General features: G+C 45.4%; 1 protein-coding gene across 1 annotated transcript in view; it reads left to right on the top strand.

Moving 5' to 3' along the window:
• Window positions 1-25,310, top strand: part of LOC306917689 (TSC22 domain family protein 1-like) — a 56,231-nt gene extending 30,921 nt beyond the window's left edge. The window contains exons 2-3 of the mRNA XM_079495985.1: window positions 19,397-19,448; window positions 22,749-25,310. Coding sequence (XP_079352111.1) covers window positions 19,397-19,448; window positions 22,749-23,111 — 415 coding nt within the window. The 3' untranslated portion in view covers window positions 23,112-25,310. The remainder of the gene's footprint in view (window positions 1-19,396; window positions 19,449-22,748) is intronic.
• The last annotated feature ends 1,999 nt before the right edge of the window (window positions 25,311-27,309 follow it).

Genomic DNA, 27,309 nt, shown 5'->3' with positions numbered 1-27,309 from the left:
GTCATTGAGTCTGGAAAATACGGAACAGAGTGTGTGCCTTATCGGTTCAATAAGGGACACGTCTCTTAGTTTCCAAATTAGGGATGATTTCTTATTCCAGGGGGGGGGGGGGGTGTGTGTGTGTGTGTGTGTGTGTGTGTGTGTGTGTGTGTGTGTGTGTGTGTGTGTGTGTGTGTGTGTGTGTGTGTGTGTGTGTGTGTGTGTGTGTGTGTGTGTGTGTGTGTGTGTGTGTGTGTGTGTCTCAGTCTCAGTGTTTCTAATTTGGAGGGTGTTTATGTTTTGGCACATGAATATGCTTACAAAGGTGTGTGTGTGAGTCAGAGAGGGAGAAACCATTGGTGTTTAGAAAGGTGCGATGTTTCTCAAATGCATACCAAGGGCTCCATATTCGTCACCGCTAAACCCCATAAAACGCCATTTTAGTTTTAGTCATGGTGTCTTGAATAGTTTTCACTTAGTTTTAGTCACATTTCAGTCACCTGGAATGTATTAGAGTTAGTCTAGTTTTAGTCGACTAAATGTCATGCAATTTTAGTCGGCTAAATCTGCAGTTGATTTTGGTCGACTAAAATGTATTTTGGCGGGCCTTGATGCCGTCGTAATGGCAGATTTTATACTTGCTAAAAATAGTCGATCTACAAGCTTGTAGAGCTTGTAAGATCGACTATTTTCAGCATGCAACCAAGTGTAAAATGACTTACGGCCACGCTACACCAGGCTTTTCGTGCACAAAACGCCCTAAAACGACCTAAATTAAACGCACGCGCGGGAGAAAACGCGTGAGAAAAGCCTGGTGTAGCGTGGCCGTTATACTGGATCTTTTGTCCACTATAGTCCCTTCCTAACATTTTAGTCTCGTTTTTATTTTGACGAAATTGTCTCAGTTTTTGTCGTCATAGCTTTGTTTTCAATTAGTTTCCATTTAGTTTTCGTCTGTGAAAAAAGGTAGTCGACGAACATTTTTCGTCTTAGTTTTAGTCGACAAAAACAACACTGATTTAGAATATAGCCCTGTTGTACTGTCTGGGGATATCACCTTGGATTTGAATCCATGACGCAAGTGTTATGATGATGATGATGATGACGACAGTTACATTTGAGTGAAATGTATTTTAAATAAGGCTATTGTTCCACTGAGAAACCGGAGAGGTTTATATGGCTCATGGAAGACATTTAAAAAGAAAACTACCCTTATCTCTTCCTGCTTTGACATTTCCTGAACAGTGTGGGTCTGATCTTTTCTTCCTTTTGCTGTGGTTTGCTGCTAATGTAGCTTTACAAGAAGGTTCAAGGAAGGAACGTAACCCATTTAGACCTGAGGCCAATTAAAAAAAGAAAAAAAAGTATTCTAAATCCTGACAGTTTAAAACAAAAAAAAGTATGTTTCTATGTCAGCAGTTCTCAAACTATTTCATGTCAAGGACCCCAGACGTTATCTGTAATCGGCCGCCGACCCCCATCTGAAAATATGTTGTTCCAGGGACCTCCCCAGAAGCAAAGATTTGAGTTAGAAACGTTCCCCCTGAAAGAATATATATTCAAAGGTTTGTGCCACATTTTCACGATTTTTCAAAAATAGCAGATCTACAAGCTCATAGCGCGGCACTCGGATCTGCTAAAGTATAACATAATGCTTAAAACACCAAAAGGGGTTCCCGTCCAGAATGGGCACGATACCTTCAAATCTCAAATCATTTTAGATGATAAATGGGGACTAAATTCCATCTTTGGTAGGCCTGTCACAAATTGGTAAATTACTACATAATCCAATACTTTTGTGAGATCGCCGGCGTCGCAATCATTTTGCATAATTGTTGAAACAAATTTACAAGGTCTAAAAGCCACACAATTAAATCGTTAATCGCAATTATTTGTATGGCTATAACTAAAAATAAAATCACACCCGTGTGAACTGAGTGGTGCAACTCCCCTCTCTATATCTCTCTCTCTCTCTCATTAGCAGGCAACAGTGCAGCACTATCTCTCTCTCTGTTTCTGGCACAACAGCGCCACTTTTGCCCCTACTGGTACTCATTGTAACATAGTCACTCACATAGTCACATAGGTTAACACAGACATTGCTGTTCCTTGGAGTGGTTGCACCACTCAAAAATACATCGCATGGATGCACCTGGGACGTATCCTCAGTGATGTATCCCAAGGTCATCGGGGTTTCGGGTCTCTCGAACATCATACCCCTCACTCAGGTGACCCAGCCGGGGTGATCGAGTCCCGACTTACGTCCCAGTAGCTATACCCTCGATCAGTCCCATTAGGGAAAGACCAAGGCCACACAATCCGTTGCTCCGGAACTACTCTACCGGGACTGGGAGGATCAGCAATCTGGCGCATGGAGGGACTATAGGCTCTGTGGGTTGACTCCTGTCCGGGCCCCTCCTATACGTCTCACCAGGTCCACTCCTGCTCTCACCAGGTCCAGGACCTGTGCGTTGCACCAGACTCCCAGCCAAACCAGGCACTTCATTCAGGAGTGGTGGATTATAATGGCCCTCCTATAGAGCGTCGCAGTCCCGCCTCCTACCAGGGACCAGGAAATGATTCTCCGTTCCTCATAGACATTTCAGAAAGTATTTATTTAAAGACGTTTACGCCACGGACAAAGCCAACTCGAGTCGTGACAAATCATGACAACAAAATTTTTGGGGCCGAAAAAATAATTAGAAAGAAGAAAGAAACGGCATGTTACAACACTTTCTTTGTTGTTTTTCTTCTTTGTAATTATTTGTTTGGTCCAAAATATTGTTTGTGTTGTCATGAGTTGTCACGACTCGAGTTGGCTTTGTCCGCGGTGTAACCGTCTTTAAATAAATACTTTAAGAAATGTCTATGAGAATAATGCATTGGTTTTCATTTCCTGGTCCAGGGTAGGAGGCGGGACTGCGACGCTCTATACAGGCCTCACCGAGGGGTTTTTGGGCTCCCGCACCTCCATGGCAATTAATCATTAAGTGAAATGACATAATCGTGAGATTCGTGACGGCCCTAATCTTTGGAATACGCTTTTATGTTATGTTATGTTATGTCTCTGTCTTATCTTTGTCCGTGACTCATTTCTCAGAATCCTGAACCTGAATGTGTTACATAAAGGTTCAGTTAAGCAGGTATACTCCTCAAACTGAAACCTAAACGCCTGTATACACGGACCAAAGAAACAGAGATTTTGCATCGCAGTTTATAGTTAAGGGACGCAATAAAACAACGACCTCTGCATCCACGGGCTGCACTACTGTACTACTGTACTGTTTTTTTTATTCTAGTTTATTTTGCTATAGCTTTAGTTATAATAATCATTTCTTCTTCTGTTTTCTACATGAATATAACCACATTATAAGATGAAATGGGAGTTAAATGCCGCAATTTGTAAAATGGCAAAAATATGACTCCTAATGTCGTTGAAGTGGGACTCATAAAATGTCCCTGCAGGGACTCATGTAAAAGACCATCCCTGCATCCCGGGACTCATTACATTGAAAACCCTATTTACCATCACTGAAGAAAACTTGTATTCTTTAACGTATGAGCATTCCGGGGCAGCGCCCGCCGAGCACCCATGCCAACAACACGTCCACGGTAGTGTATAATACTATAGACAAGCTTGTCCCCCTAAAGAATGTACTTCCTTGATAAAAAGGGAAAGGGAAAAACACCATCATGATATGTGTGAACTTTGACTCCTACCGCTGTTTGGACACAGTCAATCTGCCACCACCATGGAGCCTAGTTGTGGTGCTTGTTGTGTAAAGAGTCTTTTTCAGCCCGTCACCCAGCAGTTTGCCTCTGCAGGCTTCTTTCTCACCCCCCTAACAAAGATGAACTGTCCGTCCCCCGTCCCCCCAAGGCCGGCCGGCCTCCTCCAGTGTGATTGATTCTCCGTGAGAGATCCTCCCTTAAACATTTAGTCTCAATGCCTTGTTATGACCAGGGCTCCCCCCCCCCAAAAAAAGCTCCACTAACTCAAGCCTGGCAACATGAAAAGCTCTTTTTTAGTATTTTGATTCTTTAGAATTCACTGAGTTGTAATTTAATGCTACGTGGAATTGGAGAGAGACGGCATCTCCTGGAAATGAAACTCAAAAAGCCCATTAAGTCGGTGGTTTATATCAAAGTGGGGCCCCAGCCAGGGGACACCCAGGCATCCTTGAGAGGGGGGTCCGGTCCCCACCAAATTGACGAGACGTTTTCACTACTGCCCTATTTAAGCTATTTTATACGTCTTCGAAAAATAGCTGTTCTGCAATTTTCACAATGCAGCGCTTTATGAGCTTGTAGATCTGTTATTTTGCTCATTTTGAACAAATAAATGATGACAATTAATAAGAACATGAGGACATGCCCAAAACAGGGACACCGGGCTGAAAGTGGTTAATTTCACTATTATGTAACTGTCTTGGAAGTTAGCCCAATGAGATTGGCGGTTTAATTCTTTCCACTGTTTTCTCCGCACCAACAACATAGACGGTTGTATAAATCTAATCTACTGAACAAACGTCTTCTCTTATGGGGGTCCCCCATGACACCGAGTCTTTTCAAAAGGGGCCGCCTGTGGCCTAATGCCTATCAATTTGGGGGCGCTTGACATGAAAATGTTTGAGAGCCACTGCGATAAGCCTCGTGGACTTTTTTTGTGGCTTTTTCTTCTGCTTTTATTGATAGTATCAAGTGAAGACAGACAGACAGACAGACAGGAAGGAGGGAGAGAGAGACACGCAGCAAAGCTTGTCATGAACGGGACTTGAACCGGACTCGAACACGCGACACACAGTCAAGCCAGAACCATATAATTATGTGGCATGCGCCTGGACCACTTGGCCAGCGGGGACGTCCACTCCCTGTGAACTGTAAACACAAAAAGGAGAAGGTGGTGGTGTGGAGATAAGAACACAGTGTTACACAGAGGCTAGTGTGTCTGTGTGGCGTCATGTGACTGGTTGTTGTTGTTGTTGTTGGTAACAACACGAGCAGCGTGATCCTTTTGCCTCAGCCGATGTTAGGCTTCCTGTGTTGTCTGTCTGGCCGCGGAATTGTGCAACCGAATGTATTTCCGAGAATGGCCTGCGATTGAGCACGACTGTGTGTGTGTGTGTGTGTGTGCGCGTGCGTGCGTGTGCCCGTCGGTGCACATCTGTCTGCATAATATGTAGGTATTTTATAGACTAGTTCTTTGCGAGTTTTGGGGAGGTGTGTGTGTGACTGTGAGCACACGTGCGTGCAATCATGGAGCACTGTAATTGAGTTTGACAAGGCCTTAGGCAGATTTCTTTAATCTGTTTACTCGTGCCAAATCAGAAGCACACTGCACTTGTCTCAAAAGTCCCGTGCGTGCGTGCGTGCGTGCGTGCGTGCGTGCGTGCGTGCGTGAAAACAAACTCATGTGTTGCAGGGAGTCGGGTGGGTGGGAGAAGAGCTCTGTTTCCTCCTCTGCAAAGTCTGTTAAAAATACCTGTCGCCCTTTCACATCTGAGAAAGGGTTGAGAGGTTCGTACCTCATCCGTCAGTGGCAGAAAGGCCGCGGGAGAAGACTGCTCGGAATGCTTTGCCGGAGGAGGGTCCCATTCGGCCATGTCTCTCTACTCTCTCCTCTCCCCTCCACTGTCCTCATGGTGCCATATGGCGCGCTGAGGCTTGGGTTATGTAAAAGGCATTGCGTGCGCAGCTCGGGCAGATTCACATAACGCTTCAGCGGAACCCTTCCCCTGGAGCCGCGCACTGTGTGTGTGTGTGTGTGTGTGTGTGTGTGTGTGTGTGTGTGTGTGTGTGTGTGTGTGTGTGTGTGTGTGTGTGTGTGTGTGTGTGTGTGTGTGTGTGTGTGTGTGTGTGTGTGTGTGTGTGTGTGTGTGTGTGTGTGTGTGTGTGTGTGTGACTGTGTGACTGTGTGTGTGTGTGTGACTGTGTGTGTGCGCATGGATGGATGTGTGTGTGTGTGTGTGTGTGTGTGTGTGTGTGTGTGTGTGTGTGTGTGTGTGTGTGTGTGTGTGTGTGTGTGTGTGTGTGTGTGTGTGTGTGTGTGTGTGTGTGTGTGTGTGTGTGTGTGTGTGTGTGTGTGTGTGTGTGTGTGTGTGTGTGTGTGTGTGCGCATGCCTGCGGGCATGCCATCTTCCACGTTGCATGCATGTGCAGATTCACACGTATCAACCTTTGCACAGTGCATCTTTTTCTTTTTAGGTGTGTTTTGTACTTCCAGGCGCATAGTGCCAGTCTTTACTCATTGTGTGTGTTGTGGGTGGCGTGCCACGTGCACTATGCGTTCTTTACGCTCTAGTCATACGGTGGAGTGTTCTTGAGGGGATGCATGGTACAATCATCGCGCCAGTGACCTATTCAATGTAAATACCATCTGTAGTGTAAGACCGTCCTGAAGCTGGATTCTGCTGCTGCCCCGCCTGGCTTTACACTTAACCCATCTTGGGCGGGAGGAACCCCTTTTGGGTGTTTTTTAAAGCATTATGTTATACTTTAGCTATTGAAAAATAGCAGATCTACAAGCTCATAGCGCGGCACCGAGTGCCTACGAACCTGTAGGTCTGCTATTTTTGAAAAATCGTGAATATGTGCCTTGAATCTTTGAATATATAGATTATTACAGAGTGAACATTTTAACTCAAATCTTTGCTTCTGGGGAGGTGGTCCCTGGAACAACATATTTTCAGATGAGGGGGGCGGAGGCATATTACATATAATTTTTGGGGTCCTTGACATGAAACATTGAGCATAACTGATACAGAAACATAAGATTTCTCAGAAAACTGTCAGGATTTAGAAGACTTTTTTTTTTTTTTTTACGTCGGGCCTAAATGGGTTAACTCACGGGCACTAAAGCACACACACACACACACACACAGCCACACAAAGTGACCTGATGAAAACCATAGAGCGGGAGGAAGCGACGCACGGCACGCCCAGCACCCAGCAGCAAAATGTGCTCCTGTTATGTATGTGTCCGTGTCTCGCCACGTGCTCTAGACAGTCTCGAGGGACACGGCACAGAGCCCATGCAGTCCTACTTGGTTCTGGTATGAGGCTCAGCTCCTTGATCACCATGGCAATGTGAGCCTCCTTTCCGGGGTCCCCTTGGCACGGATTCCCTTCCTTTGCATTCAGTGTGTGCAACACACATGTTTGCTGCACCCTCCCCGTGCTTATGTAACAGCCACCCTTTTTTCTTACTGTTGCTGGGGAGCTGGCAGCGTTCGATTGTGTTCAACATTAAGTCTTTTAGTCATTCCGCCGCCTAAGGCCCCTTGATGCTTATAGCGGTTGTGTTGTTTAGCATGCATTCTCTTTGTTTTCTTTTTTTTGTTTACTTGTGAGATGCTCATATGGGCAGCGCTGCCACTGAGTGAGTATGTGTGTGTGTGTGTGTGAGAGTTCTGCACAAGCTTTGTGTGTGCCAGTGTGCATTATCATACCAGGGGGGGGGGGGTTTGTGTGGAGCGACGCGGACTGGCGGAATCCGGTTTTTAAGGGCCGATGGCCTTTATGTTAAAAAGAGACGAGTAAATATGAAACGTGGTCAACGCAGGACATGTGCTGCCCTGGTTCATTCACGATGATAAGATGAAAGATGAAATCATGATGGGGAATTTGGCCAATAGTGCAGTTGAAGTATGTAAGTTGAAATGCAGATGAGACATTTTGGCCGATATCGATATACCGATAATGAATTGCTGTTATGGCCGATAACCGATATTACCATTGTCGATATGATCTCATTCTGTATTGAAAAATGATCATAATTTTGTCCATTCTGAAAAATGCATGTAACGGGGTGTCTGCACTGCAGGCTTAAGGCAAGTCATATTTACCTTAAATACCTTTTATATTTAATACTGTGAGCTTGTAGATCTGTTCAAGCTGTTACTTTGGGCTTGTTTATCTGTAAAGACAGACCGATTAATCGGACCGATTTAATTAATCGGTCTGCTTGATTAATCGAAACCGATGCCGATTAATCAGAAAACAACTAAAATCGGCCGATACCGATGTGTTCGCCGATTAATCTTCCATCACTAATTGAGCATATATATATATATATATATATATATATATATATGCATATGCATATGCAATTATGCATGCCCTGTTTTTGTTTGTCACATACATCCCTGAATGCCAAATCCATGCGTTCGGTCATTAGTCCATAGAGTCACGTCACCGTCTTCCCAATCGCTGCAACAGTCCCCCTGGCCGCGGTTTGAAGGTCCTTTTTGTTGGGACCACACACTGCTTCCTACTGGGGGGCGACAGTCTTTGGCCGTTGCTCACTTTTCAGGCTAGGGTCCATTTTGTGAGCGGGCGTCGGTCGGCGGAGGCAAGGATGGATGGAGCCAGATCGCAAGAGGAGGAGGAGGAGGAGGGGGTGTGTGTGTGTGTGTGTGTGTGTGTGTGAGGAACCAGGACTTCTCTGAGACTGTGTGTAGCACGCAGCAAATGTAGCTGTATTGATTCCCAGGGCTTTGCAGGAGCCACAGAACCCTCTTCTGCTCTGATCTGCTTCTCATCCTCCTCCTTCCTTCTCCTCGTGTCTTCACATAAACCTCTCAAAGGGTGTCTTGTTTCTTCCTCGGAGGCTGTGTTTAGTAGTTGCTTACATAACTGATCATCGGGCGGCGGCGGCTCCGACCTTTTGGGGGAAAGCGATCCTTAGAGAATCCCCCCCCCCACAGAAAGAGTGTGTTTGTGATTGTGACTCACATTCAATACGCCTGATAAACATTGTGGGACACGCGAAGTGCAACGCGGTGTGTACTGATGAGGCATCATGACATATTACTCAAAGTTTGCTTTGGGGGTGTGTTAGAAGATGACGCCTACGGAGATGTGCTCGACTTAGCTCTCCCGAATGGGCCGTGTGTGTGTGTGTGTGTGATACGGTAGCAAATATCCACAGCTGCCTAGTGTACTCCTCCATAAAGCTATATAAATCCAGCCTGTCAGCCAAATATGAAATTAACACTTTTTGCAATGATGTAATGCAGTGGTTCCCAAACCTTTTTGGCCATGCACCCCCTGTTACCTAACGACCTAGCTGATGCACCCCCCCCTACATGGAATTATAAATTGCATAAGCTATCTAGAGAAATATATTTCCTTTTTATCCACATATATGCACATATATGAACCTGAATATGGCATAATATATGCCGCATAGGCTATATGCTGCATTACTTGCCATATATTGGCATAATATGTTAATATATTTAAAATAAAACCATAGCACCACCATTCGCGCCCAGAAGGCACTCACGCACCACAAGGGGTGCACGCACCACAGTTTGGGAACCACTGATGTAATTAGTCATTATTGCAATAAATCAGGGATTATTCTCACATAACAACAATTGGATTAGATTGAAAATCACCATATAAAAAAGAGATTTCGATGCTTATCTCAAGATTAGTGATGCACCGAATATTTGTCCGCTGAAAATATTCGGCAGAAAATGGGCTAAAAATGAAGGCCTATTCGGTTTCGGCCTGAATAGGCCGAAAATATATCACTGAATGCAATTAATGCATTCAAAAGAGCTGAATAAATGTTTTATGGACCCATAATAATAGTGATTATTATTTAAGTTAAGTTTTGCCATAACCATTTATTTTTGCCATAAATCAGGTAGCTTTAAGGTACGGCCATGACAGCAATGGTAGGAAAAAAATATATATATATCAAATATTATATATAATATAATATTAATCATATTCGCATATTCGGTTTTCGGCCAACTGTTTCCTATATTCGGTATTCGGGCAAGAATTTCCCTTTCGGTGCATTCCTACTCAAGATTAAAAAATAATAATAAATACAAAATCTAAGCATAATCCACGTTCTTGGTGTGTTTCTTGTCGCATCCATAGAGCATCAGTGCAGTGCAGTGTGACCCCATGTCCACCTCCTTACATAAGCCTCCCTGCATGTGCGCCGACCGGGGGGGTGTGGCAAAAAAGAGCCGCAAGGCGAGAGTGACGGAAATCACCATTTTGTTTCACTTTAACCTCACACACCGACCAGAGAGCGAGAGCGGAGGTCCTTCTCCGAGAATCACCACAAAGCTTGGAACTCATCCGAGCGTCACTAACGAGAGGCCCGAGCTCTTTAAGATGAATAGCCAGAGAGAGGCGTCAGCTGATTGACTGACAGCACCGCAGGAACCATGTCCTCTTGCTGTGCCTAACAAATCACTTCTTTCACTCAAAAGGCTGGTTCCTCAACCCCCCCCCCCCCCCCCAGGCCTTCCTGAGGGTGGGGGTGGGGAGAATCCACCTGATCTCACACAAAATGATCAGTGTCTCTAGTCTCGGGGTAATGATTTTCTCTGACGACGTCTCGTGCAACGCAGACATGCGTATAGTACAGGGGTGGGCAACTTTGACGATGGAGAGGGCCACTATATTTCCACACTCACTCCCTAGGGCCATATATTACTGTCGTAGCAAAAATAGACGATCTACAAGCTCAAAACGCGTCGCGCTGCGACACGTTTTGAGCTTGTAGATCGGCTATTTTTGCTATATTCGAAATAAAATCTTACGTTTTTGCTATTTTTGAATTGGAATCCTGAAAATGAACATTTTTATGTAATTTCAAATGCCTTTAATTATACTTGTGTTGAGCATTGAGCTACTAATTTAGACTGAAGTAATTAAAGCGGGTCATGTTTGCATGTCGTGGAGTTGTAACAGCTGAAACCAATATTATATCAGTATTCTGATATTAACCTGAGGGCCACATTAAGGGAAGGTGGGGGCCGCATGTGGCCCCCGGCCCGCCAGTTGCCCACCCCTGGTATAGTAGGTGACATACCGTGCGAAACATGGAACGGCAATTGATCGTCGATCAGCCTCGGGGAGAGAGTTATGACTATATATGAGTCATGCATGGAGACAGAGTACTACATCCCATTGTTTTGGACCGTGATCATATAGGCTAATCAGTCATTAACGAGAGAGGGACCTTGTAACGCTGTCGGTAAATACAGGTTGCGGTTTGGCGCCTTTGCGATGAGTCAGCGGGCGGTGGAGGTAAACATTAACTGGCTTCAATGTCTTTATGCAAAACTAGAGCATGGGACTGAACCGTTTTAAATGATATAGAGTCGCCCTTGAGTAACGAAAATATGCTAAATATCTGTCTTAACCCATTCTGGGCGGGAACCCCTTTTGGTGTTATAACCCTTCTGGACGGGAACCCCTCTTGGGGTTCTGTACAGTATGTACAGTATTCAAAAATTACAAATATTTGATGCTGGTATTTAAATATTTTTTAGTTTTTCAGAAAACTTAGGTCAGGTTTTCAAGGCATTTTTAGAATCGGCCTCAGTCCAAAATGGGTTAAAGGATTGTACGCAAGTATATGTATCTAATTCTATTCATATTTTGAACTTCAACTGACATTTCTGCTGCCAAGTTAATAATAATAATAATAATAATAATAATAATAATAATAAAGAATTAATAGTAATTATACAGTCACACACATACATTTCAAGTGCTCATGCAGCAATCATACATCAGTATATGTGCCTAAACAATGGTTAGGTAACAAATAGGTCAGAGAGCGCACACACACACGCACGCGCACACACACACACACACACACAGCAGCTTTGGATAGCAGTGTATTCATAATGAATGAGAGCATCCCACTTCAGACCCTCTGTGATGTCATGGCCTCACGGTATCGTGTGATTGGATGAGTCGGGGAAACGTTGCAGCGTCGGTGATTGGCTGAAAGTAAAAATAGTCTCCAGCACACACACACACACACACACACACACACACACACACACACACACACACACAGTATACAGCACTGTACACCACAGATAGAATGGTTTGGATCAAATAAAGAGCTGTCCACCCACAATGTTATCTTAAATATATTGAAGTACTAAGTATTGAAAGCTCAATTTCCTTTAACATTTGAATATGTAATGGTTTCATATTGACACTGCAGGCTTTAACCCATTTTGGGCGGGAACCCCTTTTGGTGTTTCATTATGTTATACTTTAGCTATTGAAAAATAGCAGATCTACAAGCTCATAGCACGGCACCGAGTGGCGCGCTATGGGGGTCAGTCAGGGGACAGTACAGACAGGGGACAGTACAAACGTTTTAGGGTCTGTACTGTCAACCAACCGTCACTTTCCCTTCGACTGCCGTTCGCTCTCTTCCAGGGTACAGTATATACAGTTCCAGGGACAAAGGGTTTGACCTTCGCCTAACGAGGTCACTCGTTTTTTTTTCTCTTTCTTTTTTTTTTACACGGAAGAGTCACATCAGTTCAGAGCACGTATGGCGAGGCGATCTCGAGCTGCACGGCAGCGTACGTACGTATATACAGCGTACTTACGTATATACATATATACGTACGTACGTATATACGTACGTATGTACGCGCTTGCCGGGCATTTTGTGAAGCCGTCCCACCCCCCCTCTCGTGAACACCCGCCCGCCATTTTGGGCCGCACAGTCTCTCTCTCTCTCTCTCTCTCTCTCTCTCTCTTTTGTTCTCGACAGAAGCTACAGTCTGTAATTGCCACTGCTCTTTCCGCCGTTCGGACGTGTGCGTTTGAGTGGACAGAGGTGCACTCTCACACCAGGCTCTTTTGTCCTGACCTGATGGCCACAGCCCTGCACTCACTGTTTTGATCGCCTTTTGTTGAGAGTGATACCGTGTATACTAGTACTGCGTATATACGAGTGGCTTTTGCGCATGCCTGCACAGTAGCGCGCTCCACTTCCAACACGGCAGTACACGTGAGCCCCGGCTCAGAGTACCACACTGTTCCCCCGCGTGTGTGGGGTGGGGTGGGGTGGGGTGGGTGGTGTAGAGAGGCGTTCATGTATAAATATGTCTCGGCAGCGTGCACACTTTGATGACAATCGACAGGCTAGGGCTACCAGCTCAGCATTTTGGTCCAATACACACTTTCTCTCTCTCGGGGGAAGGGGGGGGGAGGTATAGGAGCCATGCAGTTGCCAGTTAATACAGTTTTCGATACAATTGTGAGTAGGTGATGATGATGATGGCGGTGGGGGTAAATATATCCTCCATATTTTTCTCTGTAGTATACCCGCCTTCACCAAAAAGAACTTGAGCACAACCCCCTGCCTGCCCTGCCCTGCCCTGCCGCGCGCCGTCGAAAAGTAACAACTATAGATGTTATCACAGGGAAAGAAGTAGAAAGTAGTAGACGCCGAGAGGATTAAGATCAAAGGGGTGGGGCTTTCATGGCGACCATGCACGCTCTACAGCGGGGAGGTGTGGTTGTAAACGGCTCATCCCATTGGCCGAATCACCCTAATCTCTACTGACAGTTTACATAACCAGGGTAGTGATGGTGGTGGAGGCGGCGGTGGGTAGGGGGGGGGGGGAACGGTGACATCAGCGTTCGAGCGCCTTTCTCGACCCCGACGCATCCAATCGCCAGAGAGTCTCGACAGGCCTATGTCATATAGGGAGAGAGCGCGGGTTACGACGTAAAGGACTTAGCGTACTACTGGCTTGCGCGTGCCCGCGCCGCATGTACACAAGACTCTCCACTCCACCGTACCCAACCCATGACCCCATTGTTGGTCAGGCTGCGCACAGTGAGGGTCCTTCTAGCCGAGAGAGTGAGAGAGGAGCGAGGGAGAGAGGAGGTGGAGGAGGGGGGGTCAGCCCAGGTCGAAGGGTCGCAGGTCAAGACAGGGGGGGAGATTCAAGGAGGGTAAGGATAGGAGTTTTGGTTGGGGCCGGGGGTCGTCTTCGTTCGTTTGTGGTGATTGGGGTAGAGTGGTGGGTTCTCGGCTGATCGATCAGATCGCGAAGCTTTAGCCGGAGATAACGCCGGGGCGGCATCGATGATAGAGACAGTGCTGTCGGTGGCCGGAGGTCCAGAGCAGGGCAGGAGGAACGTCATGGCCCTCCAAGTGCTCTTCTTTGACCTGGACAAACATCTGAAGAGGTAACGATGTTTGCAACGAACGGGCGGAGGGGAGGGGAGATCTGGGGCTGCTGTGGAGTATAGGCCTGCTGGGTGGGGTTACAGTACAGTACAGTAGGTTGTGTAAAGACGTTAATCCATTCTGAACGGGAACCCCTTTTGGTGTTTTAAGCATTATGTTATACTTTAGCTGTTGAGAAATAGCAGATCTACAAGCTCGTAGCGCGGCACCAAGTGCCGCACTACGAGCTTGTAGGTCTGCTATTTTTTTTTAAATCGTGAAAGTGTGGGCGCAAATCTTTGAACGTACGTTCTTTCAGAGCGAACGTTTTTAACTCAAATCTTTGCTTCTAGGGGGGGTCCTTGGAACAACATATTTTCAGATGGGGTCGGTGGCCAATTACATATAATTTTTGGGATCCTTGACATGAAATATTGAGCACCGCTGACATAGAAACATGGGTATTTCATAAAACTGTCAGAATTTAGAAGACTTTTTTTATTTCGACATCAGGCCTAAATGGGTTAACCCATTCTGGGCGGGAACCCCTTTTGGTGTTAGCATTATATTATGCTTTAGCTATTGAAAAATAGCAGATCTACAAGCTCATAGCGCGTCACCGAGTGGCGCGATACGAGCTTGTAGGTCTGCTATTTTTGAAAAATCGAAGACATAGAAACAGCTTTTTCAGAAAACTGTCATGATGTAGAAGACATTTTTAGAATTTGATCTCAGGTCAAAATGGGTTAATCTGTAAATTAATCTGCAAGTAGTAGTTTTATTTTGTGGGATTGTTTTTTTATTGTTGTCTTCATCTTCTGCCTGTGCTGGTCGGTGTTTGTAGTGTCATGTAAATGGAACACGATGTACAATGAGTGTTCATCCAATGGGACAACATGTACAATGAGTGTTCATCCAATGGGACAACATGTACAATGAGTGTTCATCCAATGGGACAACATGTACAATGAGTGTTCATCCAATGGGACACGATGTACAATGGGTTTTCATCCAATGGGACAACATGTACAATGAGTGTTCATCCAATGGGACAACATGTACAATGAGTGTTCATCCAATGGGACAAGATGTACAATGGGTGCTCATCCAATGGGAAAGTGTTATACAAGCATACTGTATACCTGTATTGGAACGGCCACCTGTCCCCACAACAACTCCTGTGTATTCGCATATCCAACCTAAAAGTCAATGCATGGAACCCATCTCTATACCTATATATCCCGGAGGGTGCTGGACCTGTGTGCCATTGTGCAGAATATGCCTGTTACTCTGTTCCCGGGCCTCCCTAGTGAGGGCAATGCCAGTGCAGTCAAGGACACGATGTTCTCGCCTGCGTGTACGTTATCATCGCGGGCGAGTGTGCAAAGTGTGTTTGGCTCCTCCTCCTCTCATTATTCCCTGCAATATCCAGAGATAGATAAGCATTGGGTCCCAACGTCCCAACTCGGGTCAACCACAGTAGAAGAGACCCCCCCCCCCCCCCCCCCCCCCCCCCTAAAAATGTAGGCCATCCATATAGACTCCAGTTTGCCACAGTCAATAGCCCTGTATGTATGGCAGACAGTTATGCATTCATTATGTCTGGTCTACAACTTAAAAGAGGTCAGAGTTCCAATTCCAACAACATACTATACCGAAAAAAGTCATTTTATTTTGTTTCCCCCCCCCCCCCCCCCCCAATTTCCCCAGTCAAAGTATTTCATTGAATTTCACACAAGCATTGAGTCTTCCTCCTTGACACGTTACCCCTTTATAAACAAACCACCGTCACAAAACAAGTGACTTAACCGTGGCAAATCACTCTATATCCAAACAAATCCCACGTAAATCTCAAGCATAAACTTGTATGCACCCTCCATAGAAGACCCTGTTCCCAGGCAGCCGTAGACAGATATTACATAACCCGCCTTAAGATGCTTACAGAGGGACGGATAGGTGAGCCCGGCTGAAAGGTCTCTTTGGACACGACACGACGCGACTGCCACTAAGCCCCGTGTCGACAGGATTGCCACAGTTATCATCCTGTCCGAGGGAAGGGTTGGGTTCAAGGACATCATTAATAGCCTGGTGAAAGAGTAAACAGGGATGCGACGGACGGTTGACGGGGGGGACAGCAGGACATTGTCCATTTGACAACAACGGGGTTAACACTGGGGGAGCAATGTGGAAAATAAATGTACAAAAACACAAATCCCCATCCTTGGAACTGAACGAGAGCCTTTTTGGCACACTACTTTCGTCAGTGCGTAGAACAAAGAAGCAACGGTTGTTTATGTAACAGGCTGCGTGTAACCGTCTTCCAAACAGCATCTGTGGTGGTGGCTACAGTTTTCAAAGGCATATTTACTTGGCTCTGGTCGTCAAACCCTTTATTTGTATATAATTACAGGCTTGCATTTTCGTCTTCAAATAGTTGCACAAAGTTGTTGGTCAAAAAATCATGCGGCAACGAAGAATACAAGGAAATAAAAGAATCGATCGTGCCCATCGTTCTTTTGCCCATTTTACTTCCACCAATGACCAAAAAACGTTGGCATGGGGCGTGGGATCGTGTTGTTCATGACGAGGCCATGATGAGTAGAACACGGTGTTCCCTCTTGCTCGCTCCTCCGCGAGACAAAGGAGCCGAGGCTTTTTAGTTGAGTTCTGCTCGGTGTTTCTGACACACTTTACAGTTTCTCGTGTGCTCTAAGATCAATAAAACTGCAGTGTTCACTTGGTTAGATTTTGTTCCATTTTATTTCTACGATACATGAAATGATGATGGAGACACACCCGGGGCAGTCGGTTCAGTCGAGGACATAGCGTTAGGTTACCGTGTGTCTTTCTTTTCTTTTGTCTTCATCCCCTTTTCCCCATCTCGACTTAACTTACAGTACAGTACAGTACAGTACAAATTGCACATCTCCAGTACAATCAAACTCAAACCTTTCCTATTTGAAAATCCAAAAACACACGAAACTTTAAATTTTTTAACACAGAAATTCCCGCCAATTCTTTGCTACAGTCTGCCTTTTTTTATGTTATGATATTTCATATATTTGTATTATTAAAAATACTTCTGGGATATTAGATAGGGTTGTTTTTTTTTAAGTGTGTAGACCTCCCGAGGCACACTGTAAGTCCTAACCGATAGGTGGAGGCATTGTTTCACTCAGCAGGCTGTCTCAAACTGAACAGACACACACGCCAGTATGCAGACCTTTTGTACAGCCTGTACTCTCTCCTAAATGCAGCTGCACAAGATGCACCGGGGGCCGGGCAGCTGTGTAGAACTTTTGCCCATAAAGAAATCTCTCCTGTTAGTGCACGCTTGTATGTAATAGGCCATTCACGGTGGAAATTGCCAAAAAGCAACTTCACAGCGAAACGAGAACAAAGTATATCTCCTCCTCTCTTGCGCCTCGGTTTCCGCACCAAGCTCCCATGCTTTTATCTCCCGGGCTGTGTGAGTGTGTGGGTGGCTGCATTTTAAACACATCAGGTAGTGGGCGAGACCGCATAGATTATGAGATGATGCGGTTGCGCGCCCAATCGGGCTGCACCTTGTTTGGTGTGCTGCGCTTACTGCTTCTCAAGGTCTGGTTCGGGGGACTAGTACCACCACCAGGGGGGGGTCCCAAATGGATTGAATACACAGGACAAGGAGGACCACAATGGAAATAAGCCCCCCACCCATGGCTTTTTTGTGTTATCCTTTTTAGCACCATTGTATAATCTTTAACACTGTTACTATTTTTGCAAACTGTTAATTGTATTCCATCAATACTGTAACTATTGAGAGTGTGTGTATTGAACAGTTTGCAGAATTACAGTACAATTCAAGCACACCTCAATACAAAGACTGTTAACTGTGAGTGGACGACCCAATAATAAAGCACTACACTTGTTTACAAGAGGGTCCACCTTGTTCGATTCATCAATACAACTGTCTGGAACCAAATTAATCCATACTTTCAACAAAAATCAACAACACTGACAATTTTACTCACAGTTAACAGTTTTTTTGTATTGACTTGTGCTTGAAATGTAGCCTACTGTAATTCTGCAAACTGTTTGGTGTTTCCCCAAAGATTTATTAAAAAATAATAATAATAATAATAATGGTTCAATGTGTAGCCTATACACACACTCAGGCTTACAGTACAGTAACAGGCCCCTGGTGGGGTCCCGGGCCATACGTTGAACAAAACGGTGGCAGCCCAGTTAAAGATTATGCAACGCCTCCTCGCTGTTGGGCGCTGCTGCGGCCGCCTCGCCGCTCATGCATACATTATGCAGCTCATGCATAGATTATGCAAGCGGTCTGCTGTGTCGCTCTGCTGCTGTACTGAGCGCTGCTCCACAACACGCACACACACACAGGCTTCAGTCTTTTTGTGGCGCTGCAGCACTAGCAGCTAAGCCAGGCTGCCCCGTCCCGGCTGCGATCGCTTTCAACCCCGCATCGCCCGGCGGAGAGACAGAGCTGCCTTCCTTCCCCCCACCACCACCCATAGCTGCTGCACTGCACCCCCCACTCCGATCATTACACATTATAAGAGAGAATGCTCTATTTTTCTACTTTTATATCATCCCGGGATATATTTTTTTTGTTTTCTACGCCTGGAGGATATTGTTGCCTTCGGAGCTTGGAGGACACTCTTACACGGGATCTAACATAACAGAATGAATTCCCAGTGTTACGCAGTGGCGATGGACCTCGGCGTTTTACAACTGAGGAATCTGTCCATCTCGTTCCTGTCCTCTGCGCTGGGCAGTGCGGCGGTCAGGGTTGACAATAGGTAAAACCAAAAGCAAAAAAAAAATGTTTTTTTGCGACAAAACTGCGCAAAGACCCCGGTGTTTTATATTTGTTATGCAACGCGATCCGTCTCGCCGGGTCGCGGTGAATGAATGAGAAAGAAACGCTGGCTCATTCATTCATCGCACCATCAAAGGGGGGTTTAGCTTTGATATCTTAATCTTGCTTTGTTGTGTATCATGACTGTCTGGCTGGCGGCCACCCCAGTTTACAATAATGTCGGTAATTATTATTATTATTATTAGACAAGTTTGTAATGGATGGATGGATGCCTAGGCAGTGTTCATTGGTTTCTGTTTAATTGTGTGTCCCTCGTCGTCGTCATCATTATCGACACCATCACATTGATGTTGTCCCGTTGGTGTTCCAGTATGTAGAATTAAACCCAGCAGGGTTCTTAAGGTTCACACTGCAAACATTTACATGAGCAAACATCACACCACACCGACCGACCACGGTTTTGCATTTGAATCAAATAAGGCTAGTGGCAGTCGACACTTCGAGGAAGGTTATTCTGATGGCGAATGTAGCGTCTATAGGCTTGTTGTGACATGTTCGTTGCGAAAATGTGAAGCTTATTTTTCTTTCTTAAATGTAATTTTATTTCTTTATTTTTCTTTCAGCACTTCGGGTACGAGTGTGGTGGCCATAGACAACAAGATCGAACAAGCCATGGTAAGATTATTTCTGTCTGTCCTGTTGTGTTATACTGTACTAGTCTGACTGGGTTTAGTGGATTATGTAACTAACTAAATGCTTTACAGTAAAAGGGGAGGGTGTCGGTCTAGTGTATTTTCCTTATTGTCTGTCTGTGAAGGAGAGTATTCCAATGTCTCAGAACGGATTAATTTAAGCCCGTATAGTAGACAAAAGGTTGTACTCTCTCGCTGCCACCACAATGGAATGAATGAAAGAAAATGAATGAATAAATCGCCAAGTACAGAGCAGGAAAATGAAACCATTTGCTTTGTTTGGAATAAAAACGGAATTGGTCAGCAACAACATCCCAGGCCAACTTTATTGATTTGGGCTGGTCATCAATCATTATAGAGGTACAGGACAAAAAGCAGTGCGATCGCCGCGTTATATATGTCGCAAATAGGACCGCATGCAATTGTCGTCTTTATTTGGAGCTGTCATCGTTTTTGTTTTTGAACGATTGACCCCGTTCACCCCTGGGCTTGTTTGTATAAGACTTTGGGCCGGGTGACCGGGTCTAAAGTCCCCCCACACACACACACAAACCCCTATTGTTTCTCTGTTGATCTATCCATATCATTAATCGATTATCTCTATTTCCTTTCCAATGTCTGCACTTTACTGGACTGACGTATTGTTTATTCAGCTCAAGAGCGGAATTATACAGTAACTTAAAAGTCCTTAGTTGATACACATTTGCATACACACACACACACTGGCTGTCCCTCTCTCTCTCTCTCACTCTGTTGCTAGGCAGTAGGCAAGCCGACCACTCAGTATAAATAACCCACCAGCCGTCGATTGGCTCCTCCCATCCGATGCGGGAACATTTTGTACCTCGGAGTTTACCGGGTCGGGGGCGGATCCCGGTTTGAGGAGGGATGGCAAAGAATAGATTATGTTATTATCACCGGCACATTAGACTGACTGACTGACTGGGCCTGCTCGCATGCTGAGGCATCACCGTGGGAATGTTGCAAGCGTTTAAAGTGAATTGATTGAGTGAATGGCATGCTATTAGTAAACGGTACAATAGGGACAATAGGGTATACAAGCAGTTGAGACAGTCTCGAAGTCCACCAATTATCCATAATGTGTACATTTAAAGATAAGGGGTTCTTTTCAATTTGGTACAAAATAGTACAGAGGTACAAGCAGTCGAGACTCAATCAATTCACTTTGAATTGAAAGAAGTTGAGACAAATAACAGTCTAAAGTCCACTAATTATCCATAATTGATTGAGTGAATGGCATGCTATTAGTAAACGGTGCAAAATAGACAGTGCAGAGGTTATACAAGCAGTTGAGACAGTCTCTAAGTCCACTAATTATCCATAATGTGTACATTTAAAGATAAGGGTTTCTTTTCAATTCAAAGTGAATTGATTGAGTCTCGACTGATTGTACCTCTGTACTATTTTGCACTGTGCAACAAAAATAGTACAAAGGTGCAAGCAGTTGAAACTCAATCAATTCACTTTGAATTGAAAGAAGTTGAGACAAATAACAGTCTAAAGTCCACTAATTATCCATAATGTCTGATAATTAAAGATAAGGGTTCAGGGACAGATAGGTGGGGTTTTTTCGGGGAGGGGTCAAAATAAATGATGGACATAGATGGTTATTCATCTCAACTGCTCATCTGCTATGTAAAGATGCCAAAAAGCACAACACAAAAGCTCCTATCAAGGGCTTGTTTCCATTGTGGTCTTATGTATTCAATTCATCAATACATTCATCAATTCACTTTGAATTGAAAGAAGTTGAGACGAATAACAGTCTAAAGTCCACTAATTATCCACAATGTCCGATAATTAAAGATAAGGGTTCAGGGACAGATAGGCGTTTTTTTCCGGGTGAGGGGTCAAAATAAATGATGGACATAGATGGTTATTCATCTCAACTACTCATCTGCTATACAAAGATGCCAAAAGCACAACACAAAAGCTCCTATCAAGGGCTTGTTTCCATTGTGGTCCTATATATATATTAAATTCATCAATACATGCAAGAACTGATGACCCAATTTCTATAGTCAATCCAGTGTGTGCTTCTTTTGGGGGGGGGTTAACCCATTCTGGACGGGAACCCGTTTTGGTGTTTTAACTAAGCATTTAGCTATTGAAAAATAGCAGACCTACAAGCTCATAGAGTGGCGCGCTACGAGCTTGTAGATCTGCTATTTTAGAAAAATCGTGAAAATGTGGCAAATCTTTGAATATATATTCTTTCAGAAGACTTTTCATGTATTTCGACGTCAGGCCTAAATGGGTTAATGCATTGATATAAATTCATAATAAAAAATCATGTAAAATGCATCATTCCCTCCATATAATGGGACAGTCAGAATGTATCGGTGCGCCGTGGCTTTTTGTGTTATACAATTTCCAGTGCAAATTCAGGGATCCTTGCGTGCATGGTGGCCGATGTATGTGTTTTCTCTCTGGCGCTCCTCGCTCGTCGTATCTCTTGAGTCCGTGTTGAAGTGCAAATTCACGTCTCCTTGCGTGCATGGTGGCCCATGTATGTTTTCTCTCTCTGGCGCTCGCTCGTCGTATCTCTTGAGTCCGTGTTGAGTTTCACAGCAGGCACAGGGTCAAAGGTCATCCTTCCCTGCCGCTTTCGGTACATCTCGAAACACCCCGGGTAGCGTAGCACCCATCCATCAGCAACTTACAACGGTGGAAGAGGTGTGTGTGTGTGTGTGTGTGTGTGTGTGTGTGTGTGTGTGTGTGTGTGTGTGTGTGTGTGTGTGTGTGTGTGTGTGTGTGTGTGTGTGTGTGTGTGTGTGTGTGTGTGTGTGTGTGTGTGTGTGTGTGTGTGTGTGTGTGTGTGTGTGTGTGTGTGTGTGTGTTTACTCTGTACATACTGTCTAAAATATGAGTGGTTCTCAAAAGTGTGTTCCAGCAACCCCTCTGCGTTCCTTGAGGGGAAGGTCTAAAAAAAATTGACCTTTTACCGGTCTGTAGCTGTTTGAGAGTGCTCTGACACGTGGTGGAGCCAAATCGACCCGGAACGGGTCCATTTGGTTTCAAAATGTGTGCACTCTCAAAGTCATTGAATTTTAAAACAAGTTTTGAGAACCACCGTTCCCCCGACATGCGGGAAACAACGGTCGGAAACATGCAGTCGAACATGCACTGCTCCGTGCTTGCAGGTTAGGTTAGGGTTTTTAGTTAGGTTGTCGGTCTAATGTCTAAACTAAAGCCTGTACTCCATATAACGCCGCTGACCAGTTCCTCTTGCCTCCTCTCTCCCCCCCTTCCCCTTCCCCAGGACCTGGTGAAGAGCCACCTGATGTACGCCGTGCGCGAGGAGGTGGAGGTGCTCAAGGAGCAGATCAAGGAGCTGATCGAGCGCAACTCCCAGCTGGAGCAGGAGAACAACCTGCTGAAGACGCTGGCCAGCCCGGAGCAGATGGCCCAGTTCCAGGCGCAGGTGTGCCAGACGGGCGGCTCGCCCACCGCCGCCGCGGGCGTCGCCGCCGCCGTCGCCATCAACGCCATCGCCGCCGTCAACCCCGCGCAGGCCCCGCCGGCGGCCAACGCGCCGTCGCTGCTGCTGCAGGTGGCCCCCCCCTCCTCCTCCGCTGCCGCCGACTCCTCCTACTCCGCACAGAACACGGGCGCCTCCGTGTGAAGCTCCGTGGGTCGGGCGAACGGGCGAACCGCGCCCCGATGTTTCCTCTTTCCCTGCGGGGTGTGGACCCCCGGAGGTTGCCGGTTACGGGAAGGGGAGAAGAAGAGGAGGACGACGACGAAGGAGGAAAGGAGGAAGGTTTTTTTTTTTTTTTTCTCTTTGCCATACTGTGAACTGACCGATTTATCATGCCCACAATCGCGGAGAACGTGCTGCTACACGCAAGAAAGGAAAGAAAAGAAAAGACACGACGCAGAGAAAATAAAACGCGATCAGAGAGAAGAAGTCTTTCCCCCCCACCCCCTGTTTTGTTGCACATTTTTAATTTAATTGACATTCTTTTTGCAGAGGTTGGATGGAGTCATGGCACTGACGTGGCGTGCATTCTCTCTGCAGCTTTTTTTTAAAACTCGCTTCAAGACAATCGTGTTGGCAGCAGCGGCGCCTCCGCCGCAGTTGTCTCCGTGGTGAAGACGTGAAGATGATGTTGATGTTGATGATGATTATGAGGGTAAAACGCCCCTGAAACGCTGACGAGAGGAAGGAGCTAACCCCCCCCCCCCCCAGTCCCCAGCGACTTGGACAGGCGGAGGGGGGGGGGAGGGAGAAGGGGTCGGGGGGCGGCTACCATTGCATGCCTCCGTCAGTGTTGTCCGAAACTGCCCCCCCAAAACCCCACCCCAACCTACCCTGCAGTGACTTGGAAATCGTGCTGTGGTCCCCCTCCCTTACCTCCCCCTTTTTATTACATGTCCGTTCTTGTCCTTGACATTCTTATCCTTTAGTATTTTTATTTCCTTCATTATTATTATTATTTTCTCCTGCTCTCTTAGCTGTAGAGGTATAAACTAGGAACAAGCACTTTTTTTCCCCGCTAAAGGAAGAGACTTGTATTAATGGTAGAGGGACCATACAAAACAAAAGAGAGAGAGAGAGACACACACACACACACACACACACACACACACACACACACACACACACACACACACACACCCATGATACACCCATCTGGAATGGGATGGCAGAGACGAAACGGATAGTTTAGGTACGGGGGCCTTTCCTTTCGCTTTGAATCACTATTACTCTCACAGCTGTGTGGATAATGAATTGGAAGGTGACCCGAGCTGACCGTTTTTGTGCCTATAATACGTGCGAGTGCGTTTGTCTGTTATAGGAGAGGAGATGGTGGTGGTAGTGGTGGAGGAGGAGGGGTGAGTTGGAGATGTACATTAGCTACGCCTCAATGTTCACCGCGGGAACTCTGTGTTCTTTTTCTATACGGTTCCAACTTCCTTCCCCCACCACACACACACACACACACACACACGCGCACACACACACGCGCGGTCTCTCTCGCTTCACCTCTGATCGATCATCAATAATTTATGCAGGGAGATTTTTCTTTTAGTTATTTTTTTTTGGGGGGGGGGGGATTTAGGATCCTTGTTTCTCATTTCATCTTTATTTTGTTGATTGTCAAATTTATGATGTTCTAGTGGTCTGTAAAAAAAAAAGGAAACTGAATATATACAGAGATCAATAGGACGTTTAAGAAAAAAGAAAAGACTGTTTATAGGCTTTTGACTTTGTACATAACTACAAGTTTTCCAGTTAAGCTCTGCCAAGTGCCTGGTTGCTAACCATAGATATATATATGAAAGCCTTTTTTTTTAATTATTTCTCCACGTGCATGTGTGCGCGTATATATTTATCTATGGTTTTGCCAGGTTTTGAACTAACTGTGACGTCGGCGACTCAAGGACGAGAACAGAAGAGGACTCGTTACCTCAACACTAAAGCGCTGTCTCTCGCCCGTTTTGTTGCGGGCTCACAGCCTTGTACTGTATAAGGAATGGACTCAGCAGCAGTGACTCATATTATCTGGACTCGTTTGTGGGGTTTTTGGGGGGGGGGGAGGGGGGTTGTTGTTGTTTTTCAAGGATGTGTAGTTTTTTTTTCTTTTTTTTTTTTTCTTTTTTTTTGTACGACCGAGTTGTGTTTGAGTCGCCGGTTGCCGGGGCAGCTCAAGCTGAAAATATGACGAGAAAACTTCGGTCGGGGGGGGGGGGGGGGGGGGGAAATGTGTAGAACTGTTGTCCATGTTTCGTGCATGTTCCTGAACCCATCACAAATGTGACGTTACAATTGCACTAAACAGCTGCACCTCAACCTAAATAAAAAAGCAAAAAAAAAATCTAAAAATGAACGGGAACTTGTCATGTCCTCTTTCTATATGTGACGCTATGTTTTAGTGCTGTGGTTCTCAAATTTTTACATTTCAAGAACCCATCCTTAACCCTAAGGCCCTGTTGTCACAACTCATGACAACCAACACAATCTTTTGGGCCGAACAAATAATTTAAAAAAAAAGTGTTGTATCCTGCCCTTCTTTTTTCTTCTTTCTAATTATTTGTTTGGCCCAAAAAAATGGTGTTTGTAACTTGTCATGAGTTGTCACAATCAGAGTTGGGCTTTGTCCGTGTGCGTAAAGGTCTTATATAATAAATACTTTCTGAAACGTCTGTGGGGAAAACTGAATTGGAAATGATCTTCCGGGCCGCTATTCGGGGGCGGGACTACGACGCTCTATATAACCAGAATGGACCTACTAAGTACATAATCACCCTCAAAGAGTTACAGACTTGTAAGGGTTCGTTTAGAACCCAGAGAGTCCCTGGACACCACTTTGAGAACCACTAACTATTTACTGCATCCTTGGTCAATGAACTCTTACCAGTAATCATTAAGATGGGATAAAGCTCATCGGTGCTGAGGATAGACACAGATATAAGGATGTGCATCCCGATAGAAGGCTCCCTGTTTTGCCTGTGGAGAGAACAGCTCTAGCATACTACCATCATTACTTGGCATATAACAATGTAATGTGTCCTACAACAGTGGTTCCCAAACTTGTTCATGTCAAGGACCCCAAAATTGACACTAATTAGCCTGCGGACCCCCATTTGAAGAGATATGCCATAAGAGAAGATTTTTACGGCTCTAGCAGTGATTCTCAACCTGTTTAATTTCAAGGACCCTCCCATTTCTATCTCTGGAACCCCAATTTATATTGTAAAAATCACTGTTAATTTAACTCAGAGTGTACAAATGGGGTTAAGCAACCCATTTGTACACTCAGAGTTACGGACCCATAAGGGTCTATTTGGTTCCAAACTATCATTTAGCTGGGGACCCCCTGGAACTCCCTCAGGGACCCCTGGGGGTCCCCGGACCCCACTTTGGGAACCACTGTCCTATACTGTAGCTCAGAGGGACAGCAGCAACACTTTGGTTCGTTAGGGTTGTCGGGTAAGTGTGTACACGAGGGTCAGGGGTTCTCATCGTTCTTGGCTGCATGGGGACCCCCGGAAATACTTTGGCCACGTCTGCGCTATAGAGCAGATGTCCGCAATGTGCGCTCAGGGTCCAAGTTGGTCAACTTATATAGGGCCACATTTTGTTTGGAAAAGATGGGTATTTCGTGGGACAAGTTTGAACGGGTTGCTTAACCCCACAACATGAATCCGTTTAATTAATCTGGTTTGTGTCCAACCCATAGATTATCCCGAAAATCTGCAGTAGCATGACAACCAATTAGTTAATCACACTGTAAATCACATTGTGACTCTCCCTCTGGGCTGTGGGGCTCCGAAACCCTGGCGTTATTTACGGCTCCGCGAGCAGGCGCTATGACAACAGCGTCCTATGCATGCCGCACTCCTATTGGCTGTAGCCTGACAAGCCCACGGCCCTTGTAGTCCCTGCCCCTCTGCTTATTCACGTGTGCCAGCATGCTGGTTTCACAGCAGGAACGCGCTCCCGTTGAGCTGATTATTACAGTCTGACTATATGGTTCCACCGCTGACGAAGCGCTGTACAATCATCAATTACATGCACTAATGGGTATTTTATTTATTTCATTATTATGTGACCTACGCAAACTGTTATATCTGAATGTGCTCTTAACGTGTGTGTGTGTGTGTGTGTGTGTGTGTGTGTGTGTGTGTGTGTGTGTGTGTGTGTGTGTGTGTGTGTGTGTGTGTGTGTGTGTGTGTGTGTGTGTGTGTGTGTGTGTGTGTGTGTGTGTGTGTGTGTGTGTGTATATTGTATATATATATATATATATCTGCTGTCGGGAGGAAACCTCATAACTCCAAAATGTTCATTTTTCAGGAAATGAAAAATATACATTTTT

Source organism: Electrona antarctica (assembly GCF_951216825.1).
Source record: "Electrona antarctica genome assembly, chromosome: 24".
NCBI classification, from domain to species: Eukaryota; Metazoa; Chordata; class Actinopteri; order Myctophiformes; family Myctophidae; genus Electrona; species Electrona antarctica.
This window is presented reverse-complemented; position numbering and strand designations above follow the sequence as displayed.